We start from the raw sequence: 21,969 nt of genomic DNA, 5'->3' as shown, positions 1-21,969 counted from the left end.
GCCTCTTTTGTTGTGGAGCACAGGCTCCAGACGCGCAAGCTCAGTAGTTGTGGCTCACGGGCCCAGTTGCTCCGCGGCATGTGGGATCTTCCCAGACCAGGGCTCGAACCCGCGTCCCCTGCATTGGCAGGCATATTCTCAACCACTGCGCCACCAGGGAAGCCCCAAAATGTGACTTTTGAAAGGTCCCTCTGGCTGTTGAGCTGGAATGAGGCAGGCGTGGGCAAGAGGAGGGGGGGCAGGCACCCCTGTGGCAGCCAAGAGGGAAGCTCGCCCCAGGGTGAGTGGGAGGCCTCACTGGATACACTCTGAAGGTGTATCCCAAGGTGGCTGTGGGGTCCTGGCCACTGGAAGGAGGGAGTTGCCCAGTGTATCAGTGAGATGCAGAAGGCTGTGAGTGGAGCAGGTTTGGGGGTGACCTGGACCCAGCTTTTGGGCCTTCACATATCCTCTCAGCCACACCTGCTCCCAGGCATTGGCTCCCAGCTGGAATGGCCCAGCAACAGTGTGCCGTACCCCTGTGGTCGTACAGCTCTCAACTCTCCCCATGGTGTCTCGGCTCCTCCCTGGGCAAGGGCCAACCTTTGGCACAGCCTCCTTGGCATCTTTACCCCACTGGCCCCACGGGGGTGCTGGCTTTCTCAGGGGCTGCCCAAGGGGCCAGGTGACATAAAGAAATAGGAGGCAGGGAGCAACCAGCAGAAAAGTCACCTGCTCTTTCCTCCTACAGATGGACGTCCCCAGCACAGGGCTTGTCTCTGGCCTTTCCCAAGTCACCTGTGCGCTGGGAGCCAGCAAAGCAGTGGTCAGCTCAGGAGCACGCCTTCCATGTTTGCTCTCCCTCCTTCCCTGCCTCACTTTCCTTCTTCCCTAACTCTGGCTTCCCCAAAGTTTCACCTCCCAATAAAACTCTTTAACTTTGCCACAGATTCTGTTTTCCAGGGTATCCAGGCTAAGATGAGTGGGACTCTAGTTCAAGGGAAAATTCTGGCTCAAGCTGTTAGCATGATGACCAAGGCAGTGAGCATAGAGCAGGGAGAAGAGCCCCAGGACTATGCCCTGGGACCCCTAAGTCTCAAAGGTCACAGATGGAACAAGAGGAGGAAACCAGAAAAAGATAATAAGAAAGGGCCCATGAAGTAGGAGGAACATGAGGAGAGGGTGACATCAGAAGTGTTCCTAGGAGGATGGGGACAGGATGGCAGTGCCTGCATTGCCCCTGGGACTAAAGGGAGCAGTGACAGCTGGAGGGGAAGTGGGCTCAGGAATGGAGCAGGTTTAGGCACTGATGTAAATGATCAAGTAAAAGGGGGAAATGAATGATGCATGAGACAGAGAGGAAACTGTCACTGACAGGGGAGAGGTGATTGATAGGATTGGATGCACAGTGTCATGGAGTCAACTAGTGGGTGGCACTTCTGGCCACACCTGCCCTGGCACAGTAGGGACCTGGATTTGAATCCCAGCTCTTCACTTTCTAAGTGTGATGAAGGAACTCAACCAGTCTGCCTTTTGTTTGTTTGTTTACATTTATTTATTTATTTATTTTTGGCTGCATTGGGTCCTCACTGCATGCCGGCTTTCTTTAGTTGTGGTGAGCGGGGGTTATTCTTCATTGCAGTGCGTGGGCTTCTCATTGCAGCGGCTTCTCTTGTTTCGGAGCATGGGCTCTAGGCACGCGGGCTTCAGTAGTTGTGGCTCGCAGGCTCTAGAGCACAGGCTCAGTAGTTGTGGTGCACGGGCTTAGTTGCTCTGCGGCATGTGGGATCTTCCCAGACCAGGGCTCGAACCTGTGACCCCTGCATTGGCAGGCAGATTCTTAACCATTGTGCCACGGGGGAGCCTTTTTTTTTTTAAATTTGGCCAACTGTGCAGCTTGCAGGATCCTACTTAACCTGACCACGGATCAAACCCGGGCCCTCCGCAGTGAAAGCGTGAGTCCTAACCACTGGACCACCAGGGAATTCCCACTTGCCTATTTACCATCTGAAGAATGGCAGTAAAACAGTCCCTGCCTCCACAGGTCGTGGTGAAACACCTGGCACTGTAAATGCTCAACAAATGCAGACTTTCTTCAATGTCCTAGACAGAAACGAGTCATCTGGGCCCCTGCCAGGCTGGCCTGGAAGGAACATGCAGGAAGGGACCTTGTCTAACCTGGGGCTGGGCCGTCTGTGGAAAAGACCCAGCGGGGGTGCTGGGAAGCTAGGTACCCGCTCTTCCAAACTCCCCATCTCTGATGCTTCTCCCCACTCCTCGGCCCAAAACTAAATATGTCAGCTGGGGCTTCCCTGGTGGCACAGCTGTTGAGAGTCCGCCTGCCGATGAAGGGGACACGGGTTTGCGCCCCGGTCCAGGAAGATCCCACATGCCGCGAAGCGGCTGGGCCCGCGAGCCACGGCCGCCGAGCCTGTGCGTCCGGAGCCCGTGCTCCGCAACGGGAGAGGCCACAACAGTGAGAGGCCCGCGTACTGCAAAACAAACAAACAAACAAAATGTCAGCTGAAAGTCAGCTGGGGAGACCCAGGAGTGTGCAGGACTCAGTGAGCACCCTCGGAATGACAACATCCAGCCACAGGAAAAGAGCAGAGATGCCCCAGCTCCCACCCATGTGGGCCTCTGGGCTCTGCCTGCCTGGATAAGTGCCCCTGAGGGCAGAGGCCATTCTCCCTCCCTGTTAGGGAGGACAGAATCTGAAGGAAAAGCTAGGGTACAGTGGGAAGTCATGGGAAAGGCTCCAGTAACCTCCCTCTGGTCTATGGGGACCAGAGGCAGGAAGCTGCGTTCCCTTTCCCTGAGGGCTGGGGGAGATGCTGGTGCCCTTGGACCTGTTACCTCCTTAGGCACTCAGGAAAGGGCCCTGTACAGAGGAGTTGGGTCATGTCGGTCTGTCCACCCACGTGGCTACGGCAAAGGCTGAGCCCAGTGTCCACCTGCCCTGCTGACTCCTGACTACTTGTTAGTGGACGTGGGGGACTCAGCCCCTTGACCCCGCCTCCTGATGGGGACCTGGCGGATGGTCTCCATCTCGGACCCTGGTCCTGCGGTGAGAGTGGGTAGGGTGGAGTGGAAGGTGGGCAAGGTGGAGGGAGGTGAGGGCTCCAGCCCTGCGCGCGTGGACCAGAGGGAGGGGTGTAGGCTCGGTCCCGCCCCGCGCGCCCCCGCCGCGGCCGGCGCGCACTCCCGGAACGCGGCGACGGCAGCGGCAGCACTGGCAGCATCGGCAGCAGCCCCGGGCGGCCTCGGGCGGGGTCGGCCCGACGGACAGGACAGAGGGCGCCGGGGGCACGCGGCCCGCCCGGGCTGGCCATGGAGGGAGCCTCGTTCGGCGCGGGACGCGCAGGGGCCGCTCTGGACCCTGTGAGCTTCGCGCGGCGGCCCCAGACCCTGCTGCGGATCGCGTCCTGGGTGAGTGGCCCCGGCCCAAGCCCCGCCCCGATACCCCGTCCCATTTCGCCTCGCCTCCCTCATCCCTATCACCTGCCCCTCGCCCCATCCTCATCCTTGCCGGCCCCTCCCCCGCCGGCCGCAGGTTGGGGTGACGTCACCGGGCAGGGCGCGCCCACCTGCGGGCGGGGGAGGGGCCGGCGGCGACAGCCGGGTACCTTGAGAGGTCACCGCCCGCCGCACCCACCTCCCAATTCTTCCTTAGGTCTAACTCAATCCCCTTCCTCAGCCCTAGCTCGGTTTTTCCTGTGCTTACACCCTGGAAGTGGGCACAGGGGTGGGGGCGGGATTCGCGGAGGGGCTTAGGCGCTCAGTCTCCGGACGGGTAAGGGCTACCGGAGCCAAGAGAATCAGGCAGAGGCTCCCCCCTACTTCTGCACGCACATCCTCCCGGCTCCTTCGAAGGGAGCTGGCCATTCCCAGGCCCCCCAGTTGCAACTGTGAGTTGGGGGGTGTGCTCTGGGATTCCTCTGAGTGGGGCAGCTGGAAGGGGCTCTACACTGGGAAGGCTTCCTGGAGGTGGTGTGGGAGGGGCAGATTTAGAGGTAGCCTAGCCTACTGGGGCAACCTTAGGCCCAGTGGCCTGCTCCTCCTTCCCATCCCTCCAGACAGGAGAGATGGAAGGTGGAATGCTGAGTTCTGGGTTTTGTCCACCTGGTGGTTGCTGGTGGTGACACATACTCACCTGTGTTCCAGGAAGGCGATGCCCAGGGTGGGGCAGGGGCCCTTGGGTGGAGTGACTCTGGCCAGACCAGGAAGTAGGGACCCTACGTTCTGGTCCCAGCTCTGACCTGACTTGTGGACCAATCTGTGGGTACGTGTCCGTATCTTGCACCTTGGTTTCACTCTTGACTAAGTCTCTAGGAGCTGGGGCTGGAAAGGAGAGAAATGAAGTTAAAATGAGAGGTCTTTTTTTTTAGAAATATAGGGCTGCCCAGAGCTCAAAGAGCAGCTTCTGGTTTAAAAGGACTGTGGTCCACTCCTTTGCCTTCCAGCCCTCATGGGCACAGGGCACTGAGGTTTGACTGAACCCCAGAGGTCAGCGGTGTCACCTTTTAAGCCCAAGCACTTATGGATGGTGTTCATTAGCCACAGTCATGTGGGGCCATCATCCCTGGAGTGCTCACAAAGTGCAGGACGCTGGGTGGGCATTATTCCTGTCCCCAGCACCCCAAGAGTTGTGCCTGCTACATTTGGCATGCTAGGAAACGAGGCCGCACAGCTCCCAAATGCTGAAGGTGGGTTCCACTCAGGTCCTGGCTGACAGCTCTGTGCAGCTGCCCTTCTGCTGCCCAGCCCCCCCCATGCTCCCGCCCTTCTCGCCTGACTCCACATCTACTTCCCCTAGCCCTGCTGACTCAAGCCTGGGGATCACTGGTCCAGGTGAAAGCTCCTGTTCCCACACTCTGGAGTGGGCCATGGGGGACACTACGGGCTCCACAAGGTACAGAGGACCCAGCGTGAATGTCAGCCCTGGCTCTTATCAACCATGCAACCCTCCACAAGGCACTTCACTTGTTGGAGCCCCGATTTCCCCATCTACAAAGAGGATAAGAGCAGTGGCACTCTTGTGGTTGTTTGGGAGGATTCCATGAGCAAACACATGTAGCCATTTTAAGCACAGTGCCTGGGCACAGTTGATGCTCACTAAATGGTATGTTTTGTCCATACTTACTAAACTTGAGGTAGATATTAAGGGAGGAGGTCCCCGACGACTCCCACCCAGAGATAGAGCCTGTGCTGCAGGGGAACGCAGGGACACTCCCGAGGGCATGGGCACTCACGGTGGGCTAGGAGACCTCAGGCCTCGACCAGGAAGGGGCCATCGCAGGGCCCTGAGCGCTCCCGCCGCCCACAGGTGTTCTCCATCGCCGTCTTCGGGCCCATAGTCAACGAGGGCTACGTGAACGCCGCCAGCGGCCCGGAGCTGCGCTGCGTCTTCAACGGCAACGCGGGTGCCTGCCGCTTTGGCGTCGCGCTCGGCCTTGGGGCCTTCCTCGCCTGCGCCGCGTTCCTGCTGCTCGACGTGCGCTTCCAGCAGATCAGCAGCGTCCGCGACCGTCGCCGCGCGGTGCTGCTGGACCTGGGCTTCTCAGGTGGGCGGGGCCGTGAGGGGCGGGGCCTGGGGGAGCGCGCGGGCCTTCTCGGGTGGGCGGAGTCGGGAGGGCGGGCTTCGGGGCGGGGTCAGAGGGAGCGCGTAGATTCTCACCCGATTGGGGCGGGGACAGGTCCGGGCGGGGCGGGACGGGTCGGGTCCTCGGTCTGTGGATTCTCCTTCCCCGCAGGGTTGGGCCGGGCGCCTCGGTGCCCGGGTGCAGCATCCCTTGACCCGCCCTGCCTGCCCGCAGGGCTCTGGTCCTTCCTGTGGTTCGTGGGCTTTTGTTTCCTCACCAACCAGTGGCAGCGCACGGCGCCCGGGCCGGGCACGACGCGGGCGGGAGACGCGGCGCGGGCCGCCATCGCCTTCAGCTTCTTCTCCATCCTCAGCTGGGTGAGTGTGGCCGGCGGCCTGCGGCCGGCAGGGACTGGGACCAGGTAAGGGTCGGGGCAGGGTCGGCCCTGGCTGACCCCGGACTCCCCCTCAGGCGGCGCTTACCGTGAAGGCCCTGCAGCGTTTCCGTCTGGGCACCGACATGTCGCTCTTTGCCACCGAACAGCTGGGTGCTGGGGCGGGCCAGACCTACCCAGGCTACCCAGTGGGCAGCGGTGTGGAGGGCACCGAGACCTACCAGAGCCCGCCCTTCACCGAGACTCTGGACACCAGCCCCAAAGGGTACCAGGTTCCTGCCTACTAGTGGCCAGCAGGCCCAGACCAAGGCACAAAGGCTGCCCCAGCAATGCAGGATCCAAGGCTTCCTGGGACCTCCCTCAGGTTCTCCTGGCCCAGCAGCAACGTGTGGTTGCTGTGGGCCATCTGGGGCCAAGAGAGGGTAGCTTCCAGTGTGCCTGGGCTGTGCCCCCCAAGTTCCTCCGGTCCCTTTAGTCCCCAGCCCAGGGCCAGAGGTCCTGGGCACGTGTCCTTCAGCCTCCAGTGGACCAGCTAGGCAGTGGGCCATTCCCCTCATGAGCCAGCCAGGCAGGGCTCACCTGTACACTCTGGGGTCAGGGGTCCAGCTGCCCTCCATAGCCAGGTGCAGGGGCTGCCCTGGACTGGGGGTGACTGGGGGAAGGGACACCACCCTCACCCCGTGGCCACTGTTCCCCATCCCCTGTCCCTGTGGGTAGTGGTGGTCCTTGCTCTGTCCTGGTGGTTCACCCTGTAGGGCCACGTGCTCTGTCTGGAGCCTCCCTCCACTTCCTCTCACAGGCTCACTAGAGTAGCCCAGCCCTGTCGATGTTGTGATTGTGATCAAGTCTTAAGGTTTCACCTCGTAGCTCCCCACAAGTAGCCCCTCTTTTCTGTGGCCCCAGCTCCAGCCCTTACCTGCCTTGGCCCAGGCCCTTGCTGGGGTGTGGGCAGCTCTGGCCAGGAAAGTACAACATGGCTGTAGGCCTGGGCATCAGCCCTCTCCCAGCCCTTCAGTAAGACCTTGCCCAAGGGAGGCTCCAGACACTTGGGTGCCCAGCAGGACACGCGCCTCACGAGGAGAGAGGCCTAAAGGCTTCACCTTCCCACCGTGCCGTGGAGACAGCCATTCCCTGCAAACCCCTTTACCTCGGCTCCCTGGACTAGTCCCTCAGCTCCCCACGCTGCACCCCATTTTAAGGCCCAGCCCAAGGTTGGGGGTCCCTTTGCATAGCTGAGTACTCATGCATTGCTCAAAGCTGGCTTTTCACATTAAGTCAATACCAAATGCGGTTGCCACATTACATTTTTACAGACAGACGCCTCCCTCTGCAGTTGCAGTTGAGTGACAACCCTGTACGTTGTAGCATAGACCAATTATTTATGGATATTTAAGTGAACATGTTGACAATTTTTGTATATATGGGTCTCTCCCTCCCTCTTCTGAAAGAACAATCCGTGATTGTGTATTTTCAGTGTCCCATGTTCCAACTGCAGCTTCTTTACAATAAAGACTGTAAATGAGTTTACTGTGGCCCAGACACTCTTGGAATCCTTTCTACTCCTGCCCCTCCAGTGCCAGAGGTTGGGACCTGAGGGGCACCAGGGCCAAGAATCCAGAAAGGGGCAGAGAGGTGGAGACCAGGCTGATGCCCATATTCTGGAGAGTGCTGGGGAAAGCAGTCGTGATTTCTCCAAATGTCCGCTTCTTACTGCCTTCTGCTCCTGGGACCCCACCATGTGTACCATGCAGCATCCAGAGCCACATTCCCTGGCCAACTCCCTTTGGAGATTTCCCCAGCTTGGTCTTATTTACTTTTGAATTTGTCTATTGGGATTCTTATCTCAGTTACTTTTTCATTTCTGACTTCTTATTGGTTAACAACATTCTGGTTGAATGAAGCAGGTAAGAGCTGGAGCTGGAATGCTGGCTTGGCCGTGTTCAGTCTTGGTCTTTCTGGGCAAGTCTCTCAGCTTGTCTATGCCTCAGGATCCCCTTCCGGAAAAGGAAAATAGTAGTTGCCTTCATCAAAGGTGTGGGAAGGGTTAACATAAACCTGTGTATGTGTGTGTAAAAAGCTCAGAGCAGTGCTTGTCACACAGCAAACACTGCTGTGTTGCCTGGATTTGTCATGGTTCTTCCTTCTTTAAGAATCGGTATTCTCAATTTTTTTTTTTTCTTCAATATTGTTAATGAGATAGCTCATCTTCCAGGTTACTCTTTGGGGGTGCTGCTTGTGCTCATGTCTGCAAAGAGGGCATCAGCTATGAGGGACTTCTCCGGTGTGGTGGGGAATGCAGGTGGCCTCTAGGCAGTCCCATGGAGAGTGAAGAGGGTGAAGGCTCTGTCTCCTAGTGGGCTCCGAGCATGGCCATCACCCAGGAACTTGCTCCAGTCTCAGCCACAGGCAGGCAGGCCTTCGGCTTCAGATAGGAAGTGCCCATGCAGCCATGTGGCTCTGGCCTGGCCCCACTGCAGGCCACGTCCCCTTCATTACCTGGGGTACCCCCTTCTGCTTCTTTTAGAAAGACATCTGTTTCTTTTCATCTAAGGATGTTGCCTTATTTGGATGTAGCTATGTGTTTAGACCTTTTTTCCTACTATTTATATGTGTTTGTGGCAGAAAGGGGAGAGTTCACTGGGTGTCTGGTTCCTTTTCAAAATACTGGATCCAAATAATTAAGTACAAATTATTTTCTTTCAGTATTTCAGATATGCCCTGCACTGTTTCTAAATTGTTCTTGTTGATCTTTAGTAGCTTTTTCACTGGTCTATGGATTGAAACCTCGAGTCTGTGTGACTCCCAGGTTCTGGAAGAATAGTTTTACTGGGTACAAGTGTAGGTCAAGCATGGCTGTCTCTACTCCTGGAAGGCTTGGGCGGTGCTCGACCTCCAGGACTGGAGCCCAGGGTTGGCTGCTTCTTCCTGTGAGCAAGCCCAGCTGCCCAGCTCTCCCCACAGGTCTTCCCCGCCCCAGCACTCACTGGTGACCACCTGAGCTGTAGTGTCTGACAACTCTGAGTGGGGTGACCCCTGGAAGGCAGAGAAGCTCAGCTATGTGCATTATTGCAAAATAAATTTATTTGAAGATAAACTGTCTTATAAAAGGTCAGAGGCAATTTGAGATCCCAGTTTCAGCTAGTCTCGTAAAAAGATTCAACTTCAAGTAGCACAATTTCGTGTCTGCTTTTAATCCTGAACGTTCTTGAATAACGAAACAACCAACTGTTTACACAACACACTCAACATCTGACTCCAGCACCTGTGGCCCCACAGCTCAGGGACCACGGTGCCGCAGCCCTCAGGCTCAGGTGGTCCCAGATTGGGCCACCATGGCCACCGGCTCTGACAGCACACACAGGTCCTGGCATCCCAGCCCTTCCCTCCCCAGCACCTTCCAAAAGCATGAGAATGTAAACCCAGACCAGCCTGCTGCTGAGGCAGGGGTCTTTCTCCAGTTCCCAGGAGAAAACCAGATGGACTCCTGCATGATGGTGTGCTGACAGGGTGGGGCGGGCCTTCCTGGTGATCCCTGGCAGGCTGGCCAGCTGAGGGGCCTGAGCGGGTGGCCTCACCAGGGCCTCACCTGGCTGCCTGGCAGCCCAGAGGGAGGAGGAGGGAGAAAGGAGGCTCATGGGTGTGGCGGCTCCTGCCTGCGCTGGCAGGAGCTACGTCCGGAGCTACGTGAGGATCCTGGCGATGGCCTGCAGGGAGGGGAAGTCGTCGTCCCGGGCGGCGTGCAGTGCCTGGTGGCTGTTGACATCACCGTGCGCGAGCACCTGCTGGCAGGTGGGGCACACGCAGCAGTCCAGGCCCGCCTGCTGGGTGCTGGCCTGCCATGCACTCTTCTTGTTCTTCTTGGCCTTGGTGCCAGGAGGCCTCTCACGGCCTCGAAAGTCTGTGTGTGCAGACAGCAGCTCCTGCTGCTTGGCCGTGTCAGGCAGGAGCACCAGCAGCTCGTTGAAGATCTTCTGGAAGTTCTCCCCCAGCAGGTCCCGGCAGCTCTTGTAATACTGGGCTGCGGAGATCACGCCCTGCCACCCAGAGCCAGACCCAGTCACAGCCGGCCCAGGCCTGGGCCCCAGGTGGCCGGGCTGGCCCCCACACCCCCGCCTGCCTGACCTGTCTGAACTGCCCCGAGTGGCTCTTAAACTTGCTGAAGCAGGCCTCGTCGCTCTGCAGGAAGTCCTTGATGGACTGGATGAGCTGCAGGTTCCTTTCCCGGAAGTTCTCGGGGACCAGGTAGGCCCGTGGCACGGGTGTTGGCCTGGGTTTGGAATCGGGACATGGGGAGGAGGTGGAGGCTTCAGGCTTTGGAGTGGCCCAAGGTGAGGGCACTCTCCCCACAGGGGCATGAGGTCAGGTGGCCCACCCACACTTACGCTTTCGTGGTGGTCGTAGTGCTGGGGACACAGGCCGGGTGGGGGCTAGGCAGAAGGCCAGAGAAGCCGGGGGGTGGCTTGCTGATGGGGGGCACCAGACCTGGTGGAGGTGGAGGCGGAGCACCCTTCAGGAGCACCACGGTGTTGAAGCCTGTGGAGAATGGGGGGGCACACAGGAAGATCTCAAGACGTGACCCTTGCTAGCCAGGCAGACAAGCCTTGGTCCCCCACTTCCCATAAGCTGCCCATCTCACCAGGGTCAGGGTCAGGCTTTGTCTACAACCGCACCTCCCCCGCAAAGCAGGCCCAGGGCCCGATGATGCCAAGAGCTGGCATGCATGCTGTGCTCCCTCGTGGCGAATGCTGGCCTAAGTTATCTCATTTGCCTTCATCTCAAGAGGGTGCTAGGAGTGCCCCAATTTACCGGGAGGAAAAGGATGCAAAGAAGTTATGTGGCAGACCAAAGTCACGCAGCTCACAGAAATGGAGCCTGCATCCAGACTTGGCCGCCAGGTTTCCAAGGCAGCTGGAAACCACCGCAAAGGCTCATCTCTCCCCACCTGCACCTTTACAACCTCGGGCTATGCTCCTCTTGGGCCCAGGGGCTCCAGCCTGACTCAAAAACCTGGCCCCTTCCCAGATGCCCAAAAGCAGGCCTGAGCCAGGCACACATACCTGGGGGCGGGGGCATCCTGGGCGGGCAGGGGCCGCAGAGCGCTGGGAAGTCTTCCTGGGGCGTGGGGCAGGGGAGGGGCCCCAGGGGCCTCGGGAGCCCAGGGGGTTCCTTGGGGGTGCTCCGAGCTGGGACCAGCCCCTCTGTGTGTCCGTTGACAATGACAGCAGCTGACCCCTCAGCTCTGCGAGTGGGGGCCGCGGGGGCCTGCTCAGCCCCGGGGGGCCCATCTTTGTCAGGGGGCAGTGGTGGGGGAGATGAGGCACCCGACTTCTCGGAGCCCACCTTCTTCTTCTTGCCGACCTTGGTGAAGGTCTGGGTGGAGGCCACGGCCAGCAGGGAAGAGACGGCGACTGTCGTGGGCACGCTCCGCAGCTCCTGGGTGGTGAGGCTGGAGCGGCCATCCTCCTCCTCCTCCTCCTCCGCGCGGGGCAGTCCGCTCTTTTTACCACCCTTACCCCCCTTCCCAGCCTTCCTGGGGGGCTGGCATCCCCCGCTAGCAGACTGGGCCCCTGGGGCTGGATGCACCACCTTCTTGCTGCCACTGCTGTTCCAGGCAGAGATGAGGCTGGTGGGGGCAGTACTAGGCTTGGAGGCAGAGGACACCAGGGCAGGAAAGTCCTCCTCCTGGAAGGTGCTCCTGCCCCTGGCGGGGACAGAGTAGGCCAGCGCCAGCCCCACGGGGCCCAGAGCAGCTGCTGTGGAGCAGGGGGAAGAAGTGGAGGCACAGAGACTGGGGAAGTCTTCATCCTTGAGTTTCGAAGTGGGGGATGGGAGAGCACTGTGCCGAGAAGGGAAGAGGGGTCAGTGGCCTGCTAGGCCCTGGCCTGCCCGGCACCCACCCTCCACCCACCTTACATAGGAGCCCCGGTTCGTGCACACATGTACCTTGGGAATGTGGCTCCTGCAGCCGAGCCAGTTGCTGGCAAGGCCTCTTGGCTCACAGGACCATTTATTGAGGCTTCCTTGGAGCCTACAAGACACAAAAGAACCCTAGGTCAGGGCTGACCAATGCTGAAGGGCAGGATCAGACCCTCTGGGGTGACTGGAGAGCACACGGGTTCTCACTGGCCTTGTGGGTGGAGGCCCTGCCAGTCTGGGCACCGCCACGCTGGTCAGGAGCCCACCTCCCACCTCCTGCGCCAGAGTAGAGTTGCCTACAGGGAAGGCCCGCTCACCTGGGCCTTCGCCCTGAGTCCGGGGCGGGCGCCGGGGGCCCCGGGGCTCCTCAGGACCCCGCGCACCTGCCTCCTCCTTCCTGGGCCTGCTGCCCTCCTCCTGGTCCTCGCTCCTGCGTGTGTCCTGCTGCTGCTGCTGCTGCTGCTGCTGCGCGGCCACCGAGGCCCGGATGGCAGCTGCCACTTCTCGGTCCTCTTCTTCCCTGGGATGGGGATGACTTCAGGCTGGGCAAGGCCCAGGACTACAGTGACGTGCAGGACGAGGGGCTGGGGAGGGGCCTTGCCCCTGGGAAGCCTGGACACCAGGAGGCTGCCTGCCAGGAGCCAGCGGAACCGGTGCCAGCCCAGCCTCCCTGGCCAGGAGAGGGCACTGTGGAGGGAGCTGGACCATCCGCCTGCCAGCCTCAAGCTTTGGCTCCCTAGGCAACACCCGGCCCTGTTCTCTGGGGTAGCATTTGGGGTCCACAGATGCCTCAATCCAGCCTGGCCATCGGAGGCAGCCCAGCCTGAGTGCGTGCCTGCCACGCTGGGGCTTCACGGCACAACTGCACTGAACCCCCAATGACCCAGGACCCCCCTTACCACCCCAATCTGCAGGGTCCTGGTGTCTCTGGCTAAAACTAGGAGAAACTGAAGGAATCCTCACTGAGGACACCGAGCAGACCTTGTTGCCATGCCCAGGACACCAGAGGCCAGAAAGCCAAAGTCCCCTGACGGCAGTGCTTATCCCCAGCCCAGCTGTTGGTTGCTGCCACCGCCTCAGGGGTGGTGCCAGGAGAACGTAAGTCCTGGAGGCACGCAAATCCTCCCACCTCTTGTACCTCCAGCTTCCTCGGCGGCTCTGCTGGGCTCCGCGACCACTGGCCCGGCCCGTGCGGCCCTGGCGGTTGTACCTGTCCGACTCCTCGTAGTCCTCGCCACCAACGACCCCTGCGGCCAGCACACAGCCCGTCACAGGCCCAGGCCAGACCGAGGCCAGTGCTCCGGCTTAGACAGCAGAGGCCTCCCCACCCACCACAGCGCCTGAACCTGGGGGATGGGCGCAGACACCTCTCAGGGTTCACAGTGGTCCTGTGCCTCTAGCCTAAGCACCAGGTCAGAGCAAGAACTAGGCTGGGAGAGGGGCCTGGGCCTGCTGGCCCCACAGTCCCAGGAGGGACCTACACACAGTGGGCACTCAGTAATCCTCCTGACCTGGGGAAGAGTCCCAGGGACCCGAGAACAGCAGATCTGAGACCCTTCAGGAGCCAGTGAAGAGCTTCCTGTCCCAACGTGCTCAGGTGCTTGGGGCTCCTCAATGGACCGGGGGGACACAGGCTCAACAGGCTTGTCCCTTGTCCCCGCTCACATGTGAGGAGTTGGATCAGGACCTGGGTCTGAGGCCTCCAGAGCAGGGCTCCGCAATGTGAGTCCTGCCTTGGGGGCCCCGCTCGGCAGGGAGGGCCCCGCTCACCCTCGTTCCGGCGCGAGTGTCGCGGCGTGTAGCTGAACTGCAGGTCGATCTGGCGGTTCTGGCGGGCCTCGGCGCGGCTCCGGCTGTGGCAGGCCGTCCTGTGGGCCTTGAGGTCTATCTCCGTGCGGAATGCGTGGGTGAACTGCTCGGTGCTGCAGCGACCCTCCTCGCACAGAAAGTGCTTTTCTCGGAAGTGCTCACGCAGATACGCGTAGTCGCTGCCGGGAACCAGGTATCAGCAGGGGCCCTCGCCCAGCCCGCTTGGGCGTCCCAAGGTTGCCATGCGCCCACTCCCACCTGTAGTAGTCCTGGGCCCCGTCTGAGTCACAGAAGTGGCAGAAGTAGTGGTCACGACGCAGGTGTTTGAGCAGCTCGTCGTTGTCCAGGTAGCGCTCATCACAGAACTTGCAGAGCGGGTGCCCACGGTGCGACGTGTCGTCGGGGTCCCCCTGCATGCGGTGCCGAGCCAGGTCCTTGCGCGAGTACCACTTGCGCTCGTATGTGAAGATCTGCAGGGAATGGGGGGCTGGGAATGGGGTGGGGGCTCCCAGGCCTCCCGCCCCTTCCCATGGCCCGACAATGCAGGGGACCCTGTGGCATCAGTTCTGCCCCAAAGCCCCACACACCAGCAGCCTGGCAAGCTCTGTGAGGCAGGAGAGCTGGGGATCTGGGGACCCCTGGGGATCTGGCCTGTCCAGGGCCAGAGGCAGTAACAAGCCGCTCACAGCTGTCTGGCCGAGCACCCTGTGCCAGCCTCTACTGGGCCTGGCCTCCACCCACCTCCACCAGGTGCTCCCTGAATGCCCGATCCCCAGGCAGGTGCTGTGGGGTAGGGTTCACCTTGAGGTGTTTGAGGCACAGCTTGCAGCAGAATAGCTCATGCTGCTTCCGCATATGCTGCTCCAGGTCCCCAAAGAGGCCAAAAGGCGGCAGCTCAGGACACCGTGGGCACTCGTGCTGCAGCAGCTGCCTAGGGAGACATCGAGAGCCACCAGTCCCCCCGAGGGCACTCAGCATCACTGTCCCGAGGGGCACTAGAACCTCCGCATGGCCCCTCACCAAACACCCCTGCAGACGCCCTGGAAGCAGAAGCCAGGAGGATGGGCACTCCTGCGCCCCTGTGCATTTCAGCACTCTGAGCCAGATGGTGCTGGGCCCAGGGCCTGAGTTGAAAAAGGCCACGGGGTGGGGCTGGGTCCACGATCCAGGAGACTGACCCCTGCATCAGATGGACATGATGACTGAGCCCACAGAGGCGTCTGCCCCCTCACCTGGAAGATGAGGACCACCCCCAAGACAACTGTACCCCTTTATGAGGTTTTTCTGCCATAGGCTAAGAGCTTGATTTGCAGGAGCTCCCGAGCACCTCAAAGAGCCCCAGAAAGCAGGGCTGTATGCCTTCCCTGAATTCACCCCTTGTCGCCCACTGCCCCCTTTACCACCACCCCAGGAGGGGAACTGTGAGCATCCCCCATTACAGTAGAGAAAACCAATGATAGAAACCAGCCACCTGGCCCTGACATCTGCACCACACCAGTGCCCCCTCCCCACTGAGGGATGTGAGGAGCAGAGGAGGTGACGAAGATGTGTCCGTCCCCACCACAAAACATCCCACAGACCCTCAGAAACCCAGGCCGAGAATTCCTCTCACCTGTACAAGGCAAACACTTTTCCATCAGCAAAGTAGATGTCATACTTCTTCTCATGCTGAAGCTGATGGATAGGGATTGTGGCAAAGGTAGGAAGCTTCTTCCCAAAGACCACCTGAAACCAAAAGCAAAAGCGACTGGTGAGCCGGACCATGGACGCTCAGGCTGAGGAGAAAGGGAGGCACTCAGGGCCCCTCCTGGGAGGCTTGAGGCAGGTCCCAGCAGGAAGCACCCTCTGCCAGGGTGGGCCAGCCCGGGCTCCTCTCCCCACCGCAGCCCGCCCACCTAGGGTTGCCAGGACAGAGATGCAGTGGCTGGCCTCGCCACCAGGGGGCAGCCGGCTCCACACTCATCCACAGACAAACTGGCACCTGCCAGAAAGACAGAGGCCGCCCCAGGGGCAGAGACAGGGATCAGACAGCCAGGCAAACCGGAGCTTAATCACATGGGTATTGGGCACAGGATGACTTTCACCAGGAGAAAGAAGAGACACAGTCCAAGGAGCTGCTAAGGAAACAGTGAATGCTACCAGGCCAGATTGCATGCGTCAAGGCCTGGCTACCCTCCACGCACACATGATGCTTCCATGATGGCAAAGGGGGAGAAGGGTTCCCCCACAGGACTCGGTCATGGCCCCCGCCTGTTCTTGGCCAGCTTCCTGCCTGTTAACTGGGCTGTCTGGGGGTGCCAAACAGAAGAGCTAGTGTGCTGATGTGGATACCTCTGCAGCCCGGCCACTTCTCAGGGGTCTCCAGCACTCTCAGGTAAAGCCTGCTGGGCCTAGCCCAGCAGCCTGCTCTGCCTCTCCACAGACCCTGGCACTGGACAATGACCAGACCCCTGTCCCAATGCCCCCAGAGCCCCCGCACAGGCTCAGGCCTACCCTCTGAGTCAACAAGGGCACTGGTCCCTCCAGGGCTCCCTCATCCTCCAGTCCCCCTTTCTCTCTGCCCCCTCCCCCTTGCATCAAGACCACACTGGCCCATCTCCTCCTCTCCGTGCCCCTTTCCGATCCACCACTGTCCCTCAGCCTGGAGCTGGCCACTCACCTCAGCTCAGAGTCCTTACCAGCACACCCGGGGGGACAGCCTTTCCTTGGCAAAGGCCACATCAAGATCACCCCTGTTAGGTTTAGGCCCAGTCAGGGAGGATGTCTGAGACCAGGGTGGCCATGAACTGGGGACTGGCTGGGGAGAGTGGGTGGTTACACCATATCCAACAGCAGGGTGGTTAAAACTGGTTCCCTGGGGGCTCTGGGGAAGGAGATGGGGAGCTCAGCCTCTACTTGTAAGGACATGCTTGGCGGTGTCGAGAGCAGACTGACAACCAAGCCTGGCCCCCACCCGCCCCCACAGGAGCCCAAGGGAAGCATCATGGTACAGCCACAGCCATTCTGGAGGGTCAGAGCAGGGTGGGGGGGATGGGCAGCGCCCCAACAGGCCTTTCTTCCCCTTGTCACCATGTCTGGCAAAGTGGGCAGGATGAACATGGCTGCCCACCCCTGCCTCTGCCACACGCTGAGCGCACCTCATCCCAGCTGCACCCTGTAACCCATCTTCACAGAGAGGTCTTGGCTCTCCCTCCAAAGGGTCACCCTCCTGCCTCCAAAGGGTCACCCTACGCACCCTCTGCCCCGGTTTTCTCCGCAGATCCCGAAGGGACATGGGGAAGGTCCCCGAGCCTTCCACTGGCCTCTTCTCATGGGATCTGCCCTCCTAGAGCAAGCCCACATCCAGCCCTGCCTTCCAACCACTCCCAAGGGTGCCTTTCCAGCACAGACCCCAGTTCCTGCCTGGGGATAGGCGCCTGCAGGCGCAGGGCCATGAACCACTCAGGATGCTGCTGGAGGAGCACAGAGCACAAGGAACTAACCACTGGGACTCGGTGCCCATATTCCCAGCCTCGAGGGGAGCCCCAAAACTGCCAACAAGCATCCAAGCTCAACAGACTCAGCAGAGGAACAACTTCCCTCCCAGAGAAAGCTGTGCCGGGAGGGCCCCCGCCCCACCCCCACCCCCACCCCGTCACCCTGGCACCCTCCTTTCAGAGGTCTGCTCTGATCCACCACAGGTGGCGTCTCTCCTTGGGCTGTGAGCACCCTTGCCGTGGACTGAGTGATAGTCAGCTTGGGTGGGGTGTCTGTCCCTCCCGAGCAGTCTGGTAGGGCAGCCCAGGCTGGGCACACCTGAGCCAGGCTAGAAGGGGGACACTGGGTTGGCTCAGGAAGAGATTGGAACCACAGAAGAGGCTTGGGAAAGGAAAGTGTTCGTTTGAGAATGAGGGTGAGCAGGTTTGGAGCAGGGAGGTGGGATGGGGAAATGCTAACTGCCCCTCACAGACAGGCTGGGACCAGGACTGGGCCCCCCGGGCCTGCACCAGATGATGGGATGGCAGTGCAGCCTGGAATGGCCAGTGTCCCTGCCCTCAGCAGAGGATGAGGCGAGACACAAAACTGCATGGATGGAGGAGGATGAGGGTGTGGTGGCCTGGCCAGGGATGGGCAGGAACCCACTAGGGATCCAACCAGTGTGGCCCAAGACCCACCCACCCTGGTGATCACCCTGATGGGAGGGGATCATGGGTCCAAGGACAGAGGTACAGGCTAGGCCTAGATACTTGAGGAGGAACCATCCTGGGCAGCCCCTGGGTAGTAAATGACTAACGGGGAAAGGGTGCCTCTGGGTGGGCCCCAAGAAGATCAGGTCCTGAGGAGAGGCAGATGGGGGCGCAAGTCCCCTTGTACTCCCCCACCACAGGGGTTTCTGCCTGGGGCCTTGCTGCTCCCCACTCCCAGCGTGCAGCGAGCACTCACGGAGAATGAGTGCGTGAGACGACGGGGATGGGTGTCAGCAACGACCAGTGTGAGAGCAGCTGGACGGGGAGAGTACAGGGACCCAAGGAGCCAGACGTGGACAAGCAGGTCCTCTCAGAGGAGGCGGGCCAGGACCAGGTTGGTGGAGAGGGGGCAGGGACAACAGAAGTACATGACCTGAGTCAGCAGATCCTGCCTCCTGACCTGCCTTCAGCTTCCCCTCCCAATTCCTACCTATGAAATGGGGCAGTGGGGCTGTACCAGGTGGCCTGCAGGGCCCCTCCTAGCTCAGACACATCCCACTTTGTACAGCAGCCCCATCAAGCCTCTTCGACATCACCAGAGATCAGAGCAAGGTGGAAAGTAAGACAAGAATTGTCTTTTAGAAGAAAGTGGCCTGTGGGAAAGATACGACCAGGGAAGACAGGAACCCAGGACTTGACAACGGTCTCAGCCAGCGTGCCCTCAAGACCAGTGCTGCTTGCTGCTGCCCATCAGCTGGGAGCCTGCCTCGGCCTCCACCCTGAGCAAGTGCCGGGCAATCTAACTGATCTGGCTCCTCATCCAGGCTGGCACAGGGAGGCACCAGGTCAAGATGTAGGAATTAACCAGCAAACGGAGCTGGCCTGTCCCAAAAAGCATTTTGGCACACTTTCCTCCCCATTTTTTACAAAGACTTAGTCCCATTAAAGAGACAGAGGAGACGCAGGGTTCAGGGGTTAGGGGCTGCTGTGGGATTTCCGAGCAGGCATGGGACACAGGACGTATTCAGAGGACAGTGCAGGACTCAGCAAGGGAACGGAAGGGATACGGGGGCGTTCACAGTTCAAGAGTGAGAGGGAAACAGGATGAATGGAGAGGAGCATCATCTTCCCAAACTTCCCAGAACACCCTCCTGCTGCCTAGCAACTAGGAGCAGGCCTGAGAGGAAGGCCAGACTTGGCCAGGGCACCTGATGCCAAACCACACCCCAGCTGGAGCCAGCTGAAAGCTCATGTCCACATCCCCTTGCCACAGAGCCCTTGGAGGGTATGGGACCCACAAGGGATGAGAGAGGCCAGATGCTAGCTACAGCACCCATATATAGGTGTCTGCTTACTTCCTCAGTGAGACCTGCAGTGCCCAGGGCCGGGGCCTCTGCTACTCGTGCCTGCCTGCCTGCCTGCCTGCCTGGAAGGAAGCTACAGGTGTGCTGGGAAACCTGGCCATTCAAGAGTTACATCACGTTATGCAAGACTGGAAGGCAAGGCAGGCTCTGGTGAAGTTGGGAGGCGCCTTCTGACTAAGTCACAGACCCAAGGTTTCCCCAACTGCTCCTGCACCCCAGATCCCTCCCAGGTCCGGGTGCATCTCTGTCCACCCCATTATAGACTGACAGCATCTCCAAGTGTCTTTTTCGGATAGGACACAGAGTAGGTGCCCACAGAGTGCTCATGGGATTACAGCATTTTCTTGGCTCCTTTAACATAAAAGTCTACTTTCAAAAAAGAAAGTGAAGAAAGGATGTCGTTTCTGCATCACTTCTAGGAAAAAGAAAGTCAGGTTCCCTGGCAGATGTCACCAGCCCAAGCTTTCCATGAACAAACCAGGGGAACTTCACAACTCTGGAAGCAAGCATATCTCAAAGCACAGCAAACCAAGGGAGCTCCAGCTAGGTGCTCCCAGCCAGCAGTTGGCATTGCGGGGAGGGTGGGAGAAAGCTCCGTGGTGCCCTCTGACCTCACTAGGGCTTCCAAGTCTGGACAATCAGAAACTCCCTCTCCTCCATTCTGGAGCTGAGCCCCCCCCCCGCCCCGCCCCGCCCCGCCACCAGGTGGAACGGGCAAGGAGGAGGAAAACTTCGTAACACTTTTATCCCCACCCACCCAGCACTCTGAGGAGACCTCAGTGGTTCTGCTTTCCCCTCTGGTGGTGATGGTGAGTACAACCATCACTTAATAGATGGAAATGCCATTATCAGAAGGAGTTTGCTCAGCGTCACCCAGAAAGGCCCAGAAACAAAGCTAGGCTGGAAGTGCCCAGATTGACCCTCTGCTTCCAGGACAGATTGCCACTGAAGGTGCCCACTTTCCCTGTTGCCGCCACCGGAATGGAGACCCCTGATGAATAATCTCCCAAAGACGAGCAGGTCTAGGAGCTCCTGCTCTGATCATGCCCCTCCTGTGGCCCGGCAGGAATTCCCGGGGCTCAGGAGGAAAGCCCCCAGACTGTCCCCACAAGGACCGCTGCCTCTTCAAATCAGCTCGGCCACCTCCTGCCTCCCGCCCCCACACGCCCCACAGTCGGCCCCACGATGGGGACCCCGCCCCGGCTGGCCCCGCCAGGCCTCTCTTTTGGAAGCCGGCGCCACTAGGCCTGCAGCCGGACACCAGAAAGGCAAAGTCCCCTTCCGGCCGCCGGGTGCCCAGCCGCCCCGCCCGGCCGCGCCCCCGCTCCCGCCCAGTTGCCCCGACACGCGGCCCTGCCAGCGCAGCTCACCTGGCGCAGCTCCTCGCGGCACACGGCGCAGTAGCGCTGCTCGCACAGCACCCGCATCTTGGTGGAGCAGCGGTAGCACACCGGGTGGTCGCAGCGGCCCAGCGCCGTGGCCTCCAGGTCCCCGCAGCACAGCACACAGCTCCCGCCGCCCCGCTCAGGTGCCGCCACCGCCGCCTCCAGGGCCACGCGCCTCCCCTCCGGGCCCGCCGCCGCCGCCATGGTCCGGGATCCGGCCCCCTCCCGGCCGGCGCGGCGCGGCGCGGGACCGACTGGCTCCCAGCGGGCCCGCCCCTTCCGGGGCGACGTCACCGCCCCCGCCCAGCAACGGCCCCACCTGGCGGAAGTGCGCTCACGACTTCCGCCTCAGCGAGGCGCCGGCTAGAGCGGCGTCACCGGCACCGGGGGCTCTAGGCGGAGCGGACAGGTTGGAGGTCAGCCGCAGGTCCGGTGCCGGACTATGGGCGTCGGGCCCGGCTCTCCTCTGATCCTCGTCTTGGGCCAGCTCTGTCCTGCCAGAGCAAAATGTTTAATGCTCCAAATGTTGATGGGTCATACTTATATTAAAGTGTTAATTCGTTGTTCATCTGAAATTCAAATTTAATTAGAAGTCCTGTATTTTTATTTACTAAATATTGCAACCCTATTAGGAGTCCAAAATCTCTTTCCAACCCAGATCTTTCTTTTGTATTTGGGATACACACGGGCCTGGTCATCGGGCACACACACGCGCTTGCGCACACACAAACACAATCCCTATCAGAAAAGACAACACGTGGTGACATCAGTCTCTGAACTAGGAGCAGTCTCCCCCAGTCCCGATAGAAAGGCAGGTAGAGAACCTGTCCTCTTCATGGCTGGGCTCACCCAGCTGAGCCCGGAGGCTTGAAGCAGAGAAACAGGGCAGGTTTGCTGATTGGACGGTTGTGAATCCTGGGGCTTTGGGTCTCTGCAGCTGTTGGGGGGCCTCCTCACTACCCTTGGGGGCCAGGCACACTCAGGACCTCCCTTCTGCTCTTACAGGAGGCTAGTCCGGATCTGAACCCTTCTAGAAAAGAGGTGGTGTGTTGTGGGCGGATGAGCTTGGGCTTTATAATCAGAGATGGGCTAGAGGACTTCCCTGGCTGACCAGTGGTTAAGACTATGCCCTTGGGCTTCCCTGGTGGCTCAGTGGTTGAGAATCTGCCTGCCAATGCAGGGGACACAGGTTCGAGCCCTGGTCCGGGAAGATCCCACATGCCGCGGAGCAACTAAGCCCATGCACCACAACTACTGAGCCTGCGCTCTAGAGCCTGCGAGCCATAACTACTGAGCCCGCGTGCCACAACTACTGAAGCCCGCGCGCCTAGAGCCCGTGCTCTGCAACAAGAGAAGCCACCGCAATGAGAAGCC

The 21,969-nt window shown here is 60.1% G+C and overlaps 2 protein-coding genes across 5 annotated transcripts; one reads left to right on the top strand and one right to left on the bottom strand.

The window, feature by feature from the left end:
- Positions 1-3,309: 3,309 nt before the first annotated feature.
- Positions 3,310-7,356, top strand: SYNGR3 (synaptogyrin 3). Its single transcript, XM_024123654.2, has 4 exons — positions 3,310-3,408; positions 5,306-5,543; positions 5,796-5,938; positions 6,033-7,356. The coding sequence occupies exons 1-4, from the start codon at positions 3,310-3,312 to the stop codon at positions 6,240-6,242; spliced, it is 690 nt and encodes a 229-aa protein (XP_023979422.1). The 3' UTR covers positions 6,243-7,356.
- Positions 7,357-9,032: 1,676 nt separating this feature from the next.
- ZNF598 (zinc finger protein 598, E3 ubiquitin ligase) lies at positions 9,033-20,834 on the bottom strand. Of its 4 annotated transcripts, none has more exons than XM_024123736.3 (12): positions 20,581-20,834; positions 15,293-15,405; positions 14,482-14,611; positions 13,939-14,150; positions 13,642-13,859; positions 13,001-13,118; positions 12,189-12,391; positions 11,899-11,983; positions 11,013-11,791; positions 10,338-10,488; positions 10,078-10,222; positions 9,033-9,989 (listed from the first exon to the last, which is right to left on the bottom strand). In XM_024123736.3, the coding sequence occupies exons 1-12, from the start codon at positions 20,797-20,799 to the stop codon at positions 9,636-9,638; spliced, it is 2,727 nt and encodes a 908-aa protein (XP_023979504.1). In that variant the 5' UTR covers positions 20,800-20,834; the 3' UTR covers positions 9,033-9,635. The 4 variants fall into 4 exon arrangements, with proteins under 4 accessions (XP_023979504.1, XP_028341001.1, XP_028341000.1 ...); XM_028485200.2 differs by having other exon boundaries at positions 12,255-12,391; XM_028485199.2 differs by having other exon boundaries at positions 13,010-13,118.
- Positions 20,835-21,969: the final 1,135 nt, after the last annotated feature.

Source organism: Physeter macrocephalus, unplaced genomic scaffold (assembly GCF_002837175.3).
Source record: "Physeter macrocephalus isolate SW-GA unplaced genomic scaffold, ASM283717v5 random_321, whole genome shotgun sequence".
NCBI classification, from domain to species: Eukaryota; Metazoa; Chordata; class Mammalia; order Artiodactyla; family Physeteridae; genus Physeter; species Physeter macrocephalus.
Note: the sequence above shows the minus strand (reverse complement) of the source record. Positions and strands in the feature narration are given on the sequence as shown.